Below are 13872 nucleotides of genomic sequence, written 5' to 3'. Positions count from 1 at the left end.
CGCAGTGTGTCCCATTCACTTGGCTCTAGAAACTGGTGAAACAGCGCCCTCTCTTGTTCGCACACGGACCCAAATAAGACTCGTACCTCATGTGAATTTTACCAGTGCATTATGATCAACTCTGCTTATCATTATAATTTAAAGGTAACATAAAACAGTTGCAAACATCGATATATAAAACTACCAAATTATTGTGAAATACCTTACTCGACTGTAAGTGAATAATAGTCTCAAGCATCCTGTGAAATCATGGCACCTGGTGCGCTGTCATTTTCAAGAAAAGAGGGATTTTTGTATCAGTTGCCAACAATATGGCTGACAATCATAGGAAAGAAACTGACTTTTTTTAAATACTGCCCCCAAATTGTAATAGTTGGGCCACATTTTGTTTGCAATCGGTTACACAATGTGGACGGGCACAAGCCAGCTAGTCTGGTTGTCTGACATGTGAATTCCCCAACATCTATAAGTTGCGCTGTTTTGTCTGAAGAAGGGTCAGGGAACTAGACTACAAGAACAGCATCTTTTCCTTGGTTTTTCCAGAATCTATGAACACAAAACTTCAAACTGTTCAATGTAACAATATTTCCTAAAAAATTGGTAACCTCAAATCCATCCATTTCTGAAAATTACAGCAAAAGCAAATGTTGTGTATTACCTTTGACTACACCTGACTGCAACTCTAAACATTTTTCTCAAAAACTAATTTGGCAAATTTTGTTTGTTTATTCTATGTAGGTCTTTTCAAGATCGACAGTCTTGAAGGAGATATTCTGACACAAAAAGAACTCAGCAACAGAGTTGGTGCATACAGGCTGCGAGTGGTTGCCAGGGATATGGGAACGCCTCCCCTCCAATCAGAAACCCTCATAACAGTCATCGTCACGGACGTCAACGATGACACGCCCGAGATAATATCCCCAATCAATCTGGAGGTCTTCTACATTCCAGAGGTACATGTTCGTTTTATCTGTAATTTCATGTACTCTGGTATTTCCTTGAGTTTAAAATTTGGGGTTCCTCAAATTCGAAGCCACAAAACATAGGGTTGGATAGCTGAGTTGGTAGAGCACCCATACGGTACAACAGAGGTTGTAGGTTCAATCCCCACTCCAGTCAATTTCTGTATTCAACAAATTAATTGAAAGTGTGATTCGTTTTGTTAAAATGGACTTTAATTTATCATTTCAATTCCAGAATTACACCGGATTTGTGTTGGAGGTTGAAGCGAAGGACACAGATATCGGCCCTAATGGTGACGTCACGTTTAGATTCATCCAATCCGCCGGTGAAACAGGCAAGGATGACCAGTATTTCGATATGGTCTCAGCGGGCAATGACACAGCCACAATCAGCATTCATACAAAGACTGACCGAGAGACTAAAGACACCTACTATGTGAGTACAAAAGAAGAACAATTCACACAATTTCTTGCGAGGAAAATGTTGATTTTTTTTATTTTCAGTGTTCGGCGTTTCAAAATGATCTCCAGAGAGAGAAAATTGATGGGAAATCAGAAGCTGTGAATTACAAATGTTGTGGATGGAACTACATCGAGGGCGCTCTTTCATGAATATAGAGGGCGCCCTTTCAAGCATTCACGTCATGTTATGCCTCAATGCCAAGTACAGGGTGACCTATTTCGGCTAGATCTGACAGATTTTTGAGGGAACAAAAACGAATCTAGCAGAAAATCCAGCAGAATTGAAATTTCAGCAGATTTCTAGCAGAATTCTGTAAAATCAGTGATCTTAGCAGAAAAACGTAGCAGATTTGTTTTGAACAAGCTTCAATCACTTCAAACATACCCTTGAACAGCGAGGATAGGCAGACTAGTCTGAGTGTTTACTGCAAATCTGAAATTGTTACATGCTCTTTTCATAGATGAAAATTGTGAGTTGAACTTGTGGAACATACACCCAAGACAATGTCTGACGTCTGATTTGCCTTTCATTCACTTTTGCTTTCAGTCTCTTGTGCTTTCAGTCTCTTGTGCTTTGACAAAAATGTTGAATATCTAGATAATCATGAAATGCTTGATTTTTTTTTTTTATGTGTAACAGCTGACGGTAGAAGTGAAGGACAATGGAATAGCACCGCTTGCCGCCACGGTGTCCTTCACGGTCCAAGTCAACGATACAGACGACAATGAACCAATCTTCTGGGTGAGTTGGATCAAAGAATGAAACAGTCAATTCCTTAAAAAAAATCCCCATTAATACTGATTGGCTGTTGGACTCTCTAGTACATCAGATTCGAACCAGCCAACCAATCCCGGCAAGCTCAGTGATTGAGTGGTAAGACGTCTGCATATAAGCAGGGAGTCGTGGGTTCGAGTCCCACCCGAAATAGTTTGTGAATTTTCTCACACATGCTCTCAGACAACACTAAGTACATAGTATTTATAACAGTATAAGAAAAAAAATAAAAATTGAATTAACATCCCTCAAAAGTTACAATTTGAAAGGTAAAACGATCTTTACACTAAAATTGTTTTGAAACCATCCAAGTCTCTTAAAACGTAAAAAAAAACAATGTTACGGCTGCTAATACCCTTGCAAGTGGTATTGTCATAAGCAATATGCATCACATAGCATTTGGACTGAAAACCTGTTTCACTAATTTCTCTACACCAGGTATATTCACACACTTACTAGCAGCGCCATTTCGTTGGTGTTGCATTAAGGCAAATTACCATATTAAAAATGTGAAGTAACACATATTGTCGAGGTCGACTTGATTTTGATTTAACAAAAAAACCTTTTTTGTTTGACAGACTGATTCTGAGAACAAACCGAAGGCTGACTTTACCGTGTCTGAGAACGATGACTCGGCTGTGATCGGGTCAGTCGATCTGGCATCTGATGCAGATGAACCCCAAAACCAACATATCTACTATTTCATTGTCGGTAAGTTTTACCCTTGAGAACAATTCTTCCAAGTAATGGTCATTTACGCAGCTGCAACTGTACTCCGTTCTGCTCCAACTTTTTAAATTATTTTTTCTTTGTGTCCGAAAACCCAACCCAAGTATAAATGATGTATTTTCGTTTTCATTTTTTATTACCGTTATTTTGGCTCTTAGCATTTTCAATGGCATATTTCCATGTCACTTTAAACCTCTGTTAAAAATTTTTTAAATGTATTTTTAATTAAAAGAAAATGTAATGATAATTGTCAAATTTCCTCCACAGATGGAAACGCCGAAGATCAGGCTAATGGGGCGTTTGTACTCGACAATACCACCGGTGTGCTATCGTTGCAAAAACCCCTGGACCGCGAACAGAATGAGACCCTGCAGCTTGTCGTCAAGGTAACAAGCGACATGGATTTCAGCCCTGCGGCGCCGATTCCTTACGACGATAAGGACAACACTTTACTGGAAGTCACGGTGACAGTCAAAGACACAAACGACAACGGGCCTGTATTCTACATAAAAGATAAACTTTACACTGGAGGTACGTATTGCTTTACATGCAGCATTTCTTTATGGATCAGAAAGAATCAGTTTTGAGTGTCGCGTTCCAATGTCTTACTCACGTGCATGTGAATGTGGGTTTTAAACCCTTACAATGACTATAACACTTGTGTTCTTAGGCAGGACACTTTACATCAATTTTCTCTCTCCAGGAGTATAAAGGAGTGAAGATAGGGTAGGCTTAAACTCATGCATAAATCTGTCGATGCCAGTCGATAGCCACGGCAAAGAGGATTGGGGTCAGGATGCAGCCTTGATGGATGCCGGTTATCACCTGGATCCAACTGCTAAAACCATCTTCTGTCCTGACAGAACATAGCAGCGAGCGTTGTTGTAGATGTTCTCTATTGCTCTGACAAACTTCTCTGGGAATCCATATGAGGAGAGTACTCTCCACAAGGATGGTTGGTGGATGCTGTCAAGGAGCAGTCGGGTAGTACTCAAGGTCTCCAGGGATTAGTGAGTGCCATTGGAGAAGTCGCAGGAGGTCTGGGCCTGTTGGTCAGAGCAAAGAAGACCAAGAATATGCTGACAGGAAACCATCGGCCGCCTAATGACGTCCTTATTGGCCAGAATAAAATACAAGTCACGGAAGACATCACTTACAGAGGGACCTACACCTGGGGGACAGGAGCTGGAATGACATTAAGATACTCGCAGCCAACATGTCCCCCTGGAGAACGTTGACTGGCTCATGCGTCAAACAACACGGGAGCTGCTACTAAACTACTAAATCTGCCTCATAGCCTCATATAATTATCGTTATTTCGTAATCGTAAGCAATTGCTTTTATTTACCATTATTCTTTACTATTTTGCAGGTGTGAAGGATGATGCAGTGTTTAACAGCGAGGTGATCAAAGTGGAAGCCGTTGATAAGGACCTCGGAGACTTTGCCGTCGTGGTGTACACCATTACGAGTCAGAAATACACAAGCACCGGTGAGATGTCACACAGGCCAAATATTATTCAGTCAGTAGTTTGGACTTGGGGGCAATATCAGAACAGAATCTACAGACAGTATGATACGTCTGCAGAATTAAGATTTGGAAACTGTTGGATATTTCTGTGCATTGTAGCTATCGTAACTTTGAGGTGCCTCCTTTTGCTGCATGGGGACACGCATGAGTAGACCTCAGACATGGCGGCTGAATGCAACGGGTCTGTGCTACAGCATTCTGTATAGACAAACTTTAAACTAGCATTGAAACTGATGCTCTTAGTGCTAAGCCGTTGTATGAATTGAGGATTTTTTTCTTGTTTTAATCCTCTCGACAAAAGACATGGTGTTTGTGCCCTTGGGCAAGACACTGAACTACAAGTATAACTTGGTACCTGTGAGGGTCGAGGACTGAGTGTGCATTGATATCGGCTGCCGCGTGGTCTCGTGGCCTGATGAACAGGGAATAATTGTAAAGTGCTTTGAGATTGTTCATACGATGGAAAACGCTATAAAAGCATTACAATTCATTTATTTATTTATTTATTTATTTATTGGGTTTCGTGCAAAACATTCCACTACTCATGCCATTCTTCATCTCATTAATAAGGTTGTATCAGGTTTAGACAATTCAGAACACACCCTTGGTATTTTTCTCCTTTTATTGTGCCAAATGAAGCAAAGTGTCTAATTTGCGTTCACATGTTTTAAATTTTGCGTTTCATTCAGACGGCAAAGAGCGTGACGACAACGCCTTTGGCATCATCAAAGACACTGGGTCCGTCATTACCGACAAGGTTTTTCAGAAGGGCGACGCTGGCTTCTACACGATCATTGTCAAGGCAGAGGACAGCCTCAACTCGGACTTCAGCGACTCGGCAACAGTGTCGGTATGTCTTTGGGTGTTTCCTTAACTTCCACGTAGTCTCCAACTTCAGCTTAGTTCTTTCAAAACTTTAGGCCTCAGACTTGGAAGAATCAAGCTCCATATGCAACTTGATTGAGAGAAATGAGTCACATGCCCATCAAAGGTATATAGGATCATCACAAGTAACCTACCACAGTTAAAGTTATTATCACACAACTCACTTTCATTCAAGATTGTACTGGTACTAAACGCCCCGTGAAATTGGTGATTTCCAACGATCCAATGACAGATTTTTGGAAATAAAGGGTGCTATTGACAAAACGGTGGTTCCTGATCAAAAGGTTGTGCAGGGTTTTTCACTGTAATATCCACTGAGCTGAAACTTCAAAAGCTTTTGAACCTTCTTCTTTGGATTATTGGAAACGAGCAACATGCACAAAATGCCAACAATTCTATATGCCTTTGAATCAGGGATGAGCCTAATCTAAGCTGTCAGCGATTTCCTGCAAAAGCGTCATACTGAGGAAAATTTTCAAGAAATAAAACCTTTCTTGCCTTCAAAAGTTGTCAGACCATTCAAGGTGATTTCAGTGACTCAAAATCCTGTGATCCTCATTTCATTTCATTTGATGTTCTGTTGTCTTAGATTTATCTGTACAGCGAGGATCAACAGATTGAAATGACCATATTTAAATCCGCTGAGGAAGTGCGAGGCTATCAAGATGATTTTAAACAGTAAGTAAAGTTTATGTACATGTTCATCTTTCATTGGCATAATTAGCAGAATGATATCATAATTATTATTACCTTGGATTGAACATTTGGGAGACATCCCCATAGACTTGTACACAAATTTTTTCAAATCTAAATGTGCCCTACCCCAATATTACCTTGTCCCTTTTTCCTCGAATTTCGGTATGTTTACTAATTAGACCACGAGCAACAAATATAATCTAATTGCGACATAAAATGTTGCCTCTAAAAGGGGGCTGTGACATTAGGGAGACATGAAAATGAAAATTATTATAATTACTTGCGTTTTGACGTGTTTTGCAGGACAATCGAGGAAATCATATTAAAGTACGGTGATTTTAGCTCCAGTCAGTCCGTCAAGAGAGCATCCACCACCTTCACTCCGGTCATCGTTATCGATGATATTCAAATCCGGGTCGTCAATGGTCAACCGCAACCTGGATGGTATGTTACTCTTAGCAATTTCCCCATTGCAACATCGAGCACGCCCAATTACAAATTGGGTCAAATTTTGTCAGCTGTTTATAAGTGGAAAATAGTGCTAAGGATATTGGTACGCTGAGCAAAGATAGCTGAGTACCAGTTACAAGCAACATACATTGCATGCATTTTGGCTGGTGACCCAATTTTGCCATGCAACTATTATCTATGCTTAAAACGTTGCATGAAGTTGGGCCCTGTTGGCAGCCAGTCAGCTTGGGTGACTGCAGCATTTTGTGATTCACAATGCAGTGCGCCACCAAGAGTTTGCCTCAGAGAGTTCATTTTTCCCAGTGCATTGTGGGAGATGGTTGGGAAATTCGCAGCAGGAAAACGTTAAAAATTGTTAGTTTTTCTGGTCAGTAGTTTCGTAAGCATATGATTCGGGGATTTGTTTACCCTTTTCTTTTCTTGTTATTAATATGGTGTTTTTTGTAAGTCGGCAGAACGCTATGCCCCAGTCTATAACATATTAGCTCCAGTTGTCTACTTACATTCATTCAAATGGACCGCGTTTTGTCGACCGTAAACTTGAAAAATGGACTCTCCATGGTAGACTCTTGGTGGCGCATTGAATTGTGAATTGCCCGAATCGATTATAATTTATTACTGGAGCCATGATTCTGTTTGGAATGGACGCAAATTTAATCTGGTAAAATCCTGACCTATGCAAGCATCATTTGAAAAAAATTGTCAAGAATTCTTTGTTTTCCTTTCTCCAGGAGTGTCATGCAACTTCACGCCGTCAATACAGAGGACAACACCATCATAGCGCCACAACTTGTTGTCAAGTAAGTAACCAATATTACCTTGTCATATTTCTTACTCAGCAAAAATCAGCGAGGTGTTAGTCACGAGATGCATGCATCTTCATGCTAATTTGGTTGGTCACCCTTTTGCTGCTAGGCGAATTGTTTTTGTGCTGAGAACATTTATGTGCTAAGGCTCCATGAATGCAGAAACAGTTGCAAACGTTGATTGAGTGTTCCTGACAGAAATGTTCTTCAGCGGGATGCTATGCTTCGCGCATCACCCGTCAGCCATGTGAATCTTAACCCCTTAAGGACGGGAAGCGGTCATGGCCGCGGCCGCTAATCCTCATTGGAATGCAGTTGCCAGCTGTGGTATGCCGTGGCACACGGCTAGTGGGTAGTTCCACAGCTGCTGCTTTTGTGCAGTCCCGCTACCACACAAAGGCTGTGCAGTCATGCGGGCCACTTGCTCTATGTGTGGAGGAATGTCCCCATTATAACCCGTCCTTAAGGGGTTAATACAGTCGAGTCTCGTTATAACAAACTCGTTCGGACCTAGCCAAATTGTTTGTTATATCAGATGTAGGATCTTTTTTACTCCACACTGATGTAAATCTTCATCATTACGCAAGGGTGAAACCTGATATTGATGCAGACATTTCATCCAAAGCTTTGACAGTTGCTGAATGCTGCAGTGTAAAATGAGATCCAAAATGTTCTCATTAAATTCCTTCATTATTTCTTTTCCCTTGCTGTTTCTCCCCTAGTGCCATAGACGACGCATATGACTACACTGAGATAATTCGTGGTGTATACGGTGTCGATGAAATTGTGGTATGTGTTTTCTTTCCTTTCCTTAATCCTGATTTAGATTCTGAAATTAATTACCACAATAAGAGAGAGTTAAAGCAATGCACATGGGTGATTCTTGAGGGGTTTTGGGTATGACACTCCTTTGCATTTGTTAAGTAAGATTCATAAATACCTAAGACCGTTTACGCATTCCTATTGGTCGAGAGCCCGTCACGTGGCCGGTCTTAAACGGATGATAAAGACACGGCTAGCTGGTCTTAAACACTTTCCCAGTGTCACATGAAATTTGGACTCCCATGAAATCCGGTGCCTTTTACGTTTCATTGGTTGAACGTTCAAATTCTTCACGTATGGTGGACATCAATAAGGTGAATATGCCGTGACACTGCAGTGTGGAGAATAACTATTTTCTCCTGACATTGCCTGAAGACAAACAGAGCATACTGGCTGAAACGTTGAGGAAAACCTCAGGCTCTTTCAGATCCACCCATCTACAAAAGAGGTTTTTTCCATGGTGCATATTCCACCTTTTTACATTTGTTGTTGTTGTGGTCAAAATTGAGTCTCAGCCAAAGAGACTCTCATGAGCTGAGCTGCATAGTTTCACACGGTATTCCAGTACCATCCACTTTGAATAGCGTCCTCTGCTTTCAGACAATGACCAGCCACAACAACCACAAAAAGCCTGAAATGGCAAACCCTAAGTGAAAAAATAAAATTTAGATAAACTCTTTTTTAAGCCAATCTGAAACGATGGTTATGGCTGTCCTCCCTAGCACAGCTATGACAAAACTGAAGCCAAAGCCATAAAATGTCCTGATACAGACATGGCTCAAGTCTTACACACAATTCTATAAAGGGCATCATCAGCTGTCTGACATTGACTTTTCTGATATTTTCAACCGAGACTTTTTTTCATCGTTTTTTTTTTCGCACAGATTGCGATTCCACCCACCGAGGCACCGCCAGACCTAACGTGGATCCAATGGCTGTTGGTCGGTATCCTGTGCGCTATTGTGGTGATTGCCTTTGGACTAGTGGCTACCATCTGCATCATGACTTCACGGTAAGCTCGTCAGTCAAAGGAACCAGTAGGTGGCAGCGTGTGAACACACACCAATAGATCTCCATCATGCTGCCACCATTTCAGTCATGTTCCCTGACTCCAATAGGTTGGGAAACTTGTGCATGGATAATAGTAGTCAGTTACCTAAACCTCATGCTTCCCTGAAAACTTTTTACAAAAAAATGTAAATCAAAACTGTCGGGGTTAGAAACAAAACTTGCCACATGATGTCAGGGAAGCTATTTATAGATACAGTAGGCGACTTTTCCTTCTTTTTTTTATCATATTTTGAGATTTTATGATACTTTGAGATTTATCACACTTTGAGATATATTGTCTTGTCAATTTGAGCCTCAGTTGTATCAATATTCAAGTCCAAGGAAATTATGACTAATATTTCTCAAATTTATTTTCTGTTTCACAGCTACAAGAGGAAACTGCGCGCAGCCACGGCAGGCATCTATGAGCCCATCAACCCAGCCGCCAACGCTAACCACGCCCCCAACACCAACAAATTCACTGAGCCTGGGTACGTAGTGCACCAAAACAGACAGCCATTCACTTGATTAATTCTTATCAATGAAGATTTGAAATGTCTGTGCCATGCCTTGTTGAGGTTTCAAATATTTTGGGGGTTTGTTTCGTAATTTATACTCACAAATATCTGAACTGATGAACCTGTTAGTATTTTGAAATTCAGTTTTGCCCTTCACTGATGGAGCTATATGCATTCTGTTGTCTGATTTCTTAGAGCATACATTAACAAATGTACAATGTTGCTTGGGTGGGACTTGAACCTATGACCCTCTTAGTAGGGCAGACGTCTAACAATGACATGTCCAATCTAATCAAGCGTGGAAATTTTCATGTGAAATCTCTTTTACAGCACTGCGTATACATCCGTTTCAAAATTACGTTAGTGAATGGGCGAAAGCCAATATGAAAATTTCTTCTTCCAAATGCAAACTCAAAACCATGGAGCTGCTGGTTCGACATTGATGGTGTATTTAAATGTTTCTTCTACAGATCGAACCCACTGTACAACTCAAAGCTTAGTGATGAATACGAGAAGAGATACTCACAGTCGCCAGAGAGTGCCGAGGCTGCAGAGGAAGATACCAAGAACGAGAAAATAAGGTGAGGGCAATAGACAACATATACCATGGAGACTAGGGCCAGTAATAAGCTATAACAGGGGGTATATATACCATGGAGACTAGGGCCAGTAATAAGCTATAACAGGGGGTATGTATATATCATGGAGACTAGGGCCAATAATAGGCTATAACAGGGGGTATGTATATATCATGGAGGCTAGGGCCAATAATAAGCTATAACAGGGGGTACATTTAGCATGGAGACTAGGGCCAATAATATATATAGGCTGTAACAGGGGGGGGGGGTATATATATACCATGGAGACTAGGGCCAATAATATATATAAGCTATAGAAGGTGGTATATACACCATGGAGGCGGGGCCAATAATATATCTATAGGCTATAAGAGTTGGGTAAATACAGCATTGAGGCAGGGCCAATAATATAGCCTACACAGCGGGGTAGTACATGTATAACATTGGGGCATGGCCACTATTATGTATGAGCTCCATGCACGAACAAGAGCCTTTTTATCACTTCTGAAAGGGACACACTTCCTGGATTGCATGCATATTTTGTGAAGTTGGCATGACGTATTTCATTCTGAATGTGCACAAAGACATAGCGTCTTTGCGTGAGCGTCAGGCGTCGTCAGTAATGCCTTCAAATGTTTCTCCCAGTGGTCTTCCCCAACTCTCCCTTTCTTACCGTTGAGGGGGTACTTGTGCATAGAGCCCATAGACTACGCAGTGAAATGGATATTCAAAAAAGATGTGATAATTGACTTGAGTCGTGTTTTTGGTTTCTTCATGCAGTAACGGACACGCCAAGAAGATCCCACCTGATTCCAAATCCGTCGAGGAACAAGAGATGGTGGTAGACATGTTCGACGACTCGCAAGACTACCAAGAAGTAGGGGATAACGAGACCGGCGATCTCTTACTCCTACAGGTGCTCGCCGACTACGACAAGGATAGAGAGGACGGACTGGTCAACTTGCCGGAATTTGCCAACATGACCATCACAGAGATCTGAGACAGTAAGTGTGATAATAGGGACCAATGTCATGGGATGCTTAACAGAAAATTCGGCTCAGTAAATGTTTGTGCTTAGCTGAAGAAATTGGCCGAGTACCAGTCACAAGCAATAGAATTTCAATGACGTTTGGCTGGTAACCTGCAGCTCCATAACATTGGTTCAGGTGTATCATTGGGCTGAAAAACACAATAGTCCCGGAAAGATTTTGGGATCGTTTACCCATAAAAGTTTATAAACAAAATTGAAGAACATGCAATCAATTTCATGGCTCTCTACAGAACACAATAGACTGAGCCATTTAGCCACACCTCCATGGTGTTTACTGCTTAGGCAAAAAAAAAATAGTCGGTCTCTGGTCAATTTTGATTATGTGCATCGAAGGGAAGGGCACCAAGGCAAATGATGGAGGACACCAAGGTGTATGAGGATGCAAAATAGTACCCACCTTGTCTGTACAATCCAAGCTAGGAAACAAACGCATCACTGCATCAATTCTGGAACTTGGGGCTGACCAGAGACCAATTATTTTTTCTTTTTAGGCCTTATAGAGCTCTTTGCAAAAAAGATACCATATATTGTAGAGAGTCATATTGCTTCTGCAGCTTATTTTATACTCGTCGTTGTATTTTTGTTCATCTGATGCCACATTCATTTGATTGTGGCTGCATTCAAACCGTGAGAAATGTTTCTTAAGAATTAAAATCAAAATTGTAATCTTGGAATATAAATTGTTTCAGTTAAACATAAATCTGAGAGTGCCAGGTTTACATACCATGGCTAGTACTCATTAGAATTTTGTCACAAATAGTACAAAATTGCATACCTTATTACATTTTTTACTCATTCATATTTCCTAAATAGCCAAAGCTAAGCTTGTCTTCTGTAACCTTTAGAAGAAAACTTGCGATGAATTACATTGGAGGAATTCAAAGTATGAATTCACTTTGAACTGGAAACCACTATGAATAGAATCAGTCCCCATAGAAATCCATCCCACCCCATACTATGATTCCACACCATAGTATTCTATAGTATTGTCATTCCATCCCATAGAAGTATGTAGCGCTATGAGTCAAACCCATAGCTATATATTTAAAGAACATGCCATTCTAAACATATCAAACAGTATATTTGCATAAATATTGCATTTATAAAATTACATTTACATGTATATTATAGAAAGAAGTTTATGTGTATATACAATTACGCCATGCAAGCTCTTCTGAGTTAAACCTTTGAAAAAAAAATCACAGTGCCAAATTAACAAGTACCATTGTCCTTGGAAATGTCTTGTTAGATGAGAAAATTTAAATATTAATATTTGAGGGTAGTGGCTTTGTTTTTAAATTAAATTCAACAACGTGCAAAAATGGTCGTGCCTAGGTTTGGCAGGCTAAGTGCTTTGTAGAATCTAAACATTTTTTTCAAAAGCTTGCTCACTATTGAACTTTTTGTTTGCTTTTTATTTTAAATGGTTTATATCATTGCAACTTATTAGGCTTTTAGAGATAATGCTTAAAGTCCATTTATAGTTTTTCCGTTTCTCAAAAAATGGCAAGACATTTTTTCATAATCTTTTCACCAATTAATTTAGTGCTGTTCTTGAGTGGATTGATTGGTGAATCCTAAATCCTACAAAATCCTTCAAAATCTCCGATTTAACAAACTGGGATCAGGATTTAGGGTGAACAATTTCTATCAATGCATTTAACTGTATATACTCAGAGAGTCATTAAATATGACTTGTAAAAGTTTTTTTAATACATAATTATTGCAAGGAAACTAAGCAAGAACGCACTTTTGCAAAAGTTTAAAAGAGTTATATTTTGATAGAAAAGAAAATAGATTGTATTAAAGCTGCAAGAACTTCAAATTGTTTTTTTTTTTTAAATTGGTACCAACACAATCTTGAACTACGTGAAATGGCAACTTCAATGCTGAAAGTTTTAACTTTGTATTATTGTTTGATATTTGTGCTGACCATTTTTCCTAGTATGGAACGATTTTTCTTTGTTTCACAGTGAACTTATTAATTAAAAAAATTATTTGAAATGACAAAAGGCCTTGTCTGAAAATTACTTGTTGTTTTTTCAGTATTGTTTTCAGCAAGAACTCACTTTGCTTTTCTTGGGTCGCTTTTAGTTAGGGCCTTGATGTCTAATTGCTTGGCGTCTAAACCAAAACATTCCACTCTTTTGGTCATATTGCCTTCCGTAAATAATCTGCACATGCAGTTCTTTATTTGTAAAACGCCACCATTGCCCTCAAGTTTCAAAATTATACTGTACAATGTAACCGACATGATCAAGAAACTGATAAATAAAGCAAACTTTTTGTAAATCCAAACCTTGAAAAAATTCTTCAAGAAAAATTATTCTATTGAAAAACCATAACCGGCACCAGACTATCATGTGACACCAGCAGAAGACGTCCGCGCATTGTGAATACCATCCGAAAAATACTGAACTGATAAACCCACTTATAACAGCAAACTACACGGTAAAGTGTGGAAGGCCGTTCAACCAGTTTCCAGCAAGACCCTTACACTAGGAGGTCTGCATCTGTCACTTGTAACTGACAACCAG

At 39.9% G+C, this 13872-nt stretch overlaps 1 protein-coding gene across 1 annotated transcript in view; it reads left to right on the top strand.

Moving 5' to 3' along the window:
- Positions 1-13520, top strand: part of LOC119732089 (cadherin-23-like) — a 34474-nt gene extending 20954 nt beyond the window's left edge. Inside the window, exons 25-39 of the mRNA XM_038205477.1 lie at positions 739-953; positions 1198-1398; positions 2065-2166; positions 2778-2910; positions 3196-3459; positions 4300-4419; positions 5148-5308; positions 5933-6021; positions 6343-6483; positions 7242-7310; positions 8039-8105; positions 9023-9150; positions 9575-9679; positions 10177-10287; positions 11065-13520. Coding sequence (XP_038061405.1) covers positions 739-953; positions 1198-1398; positions 2065-2166; positions 2778-2910; positions 3196-3459; positions 4300-4419; positions 5148-5308; positions 5933-6021; positions 6343-6483; positions 7242-7310; positions 8039-8105; positions 9023-9150; positions 9575-9679; positions 10177-10287; positions 11065-11284 — 2126 coding nt within the window. The 3' untranslated portion in view covers positions 11285-13520. The remainder of the gene's footprint in view (positions 1-738; positions 954-1197; positions 1399-2064; positions 2167-2777; positions 2911-3195; positions 3460-4299; positions 4420-5147; positions 5309-5932; positions 6022-6342; positions 6484-7241; positions 7311-8038; positions 8106-9022; positions 9151-9574; positions 9680-10176; positions 10288-11064) is intronic.
- The last annotated feature ends 352 nt before the right edge of the window (positions 13521-13872 follow it).

This window comes from Patiria miniata, unplaced genomic scaffold (assembly GCF_015706575.1).
Source record: "Patiria miniata isolate m_02_andy unplaced genomic scaffold, ASM1570657v1 HiC_scaffold_24, whole genome shotgun sequence".
Classification (NCBI taxonomy): Eukaryota; Metazoa; Echinodermata; class Asteroidea; order Valvatida; family Asterinidae; genus Patiria; species Patiria miniata.
Note: the sequence above shows the minus strand (reverse complement) of the source record. Positions and strands in the feature narration are given on the sequence as shown.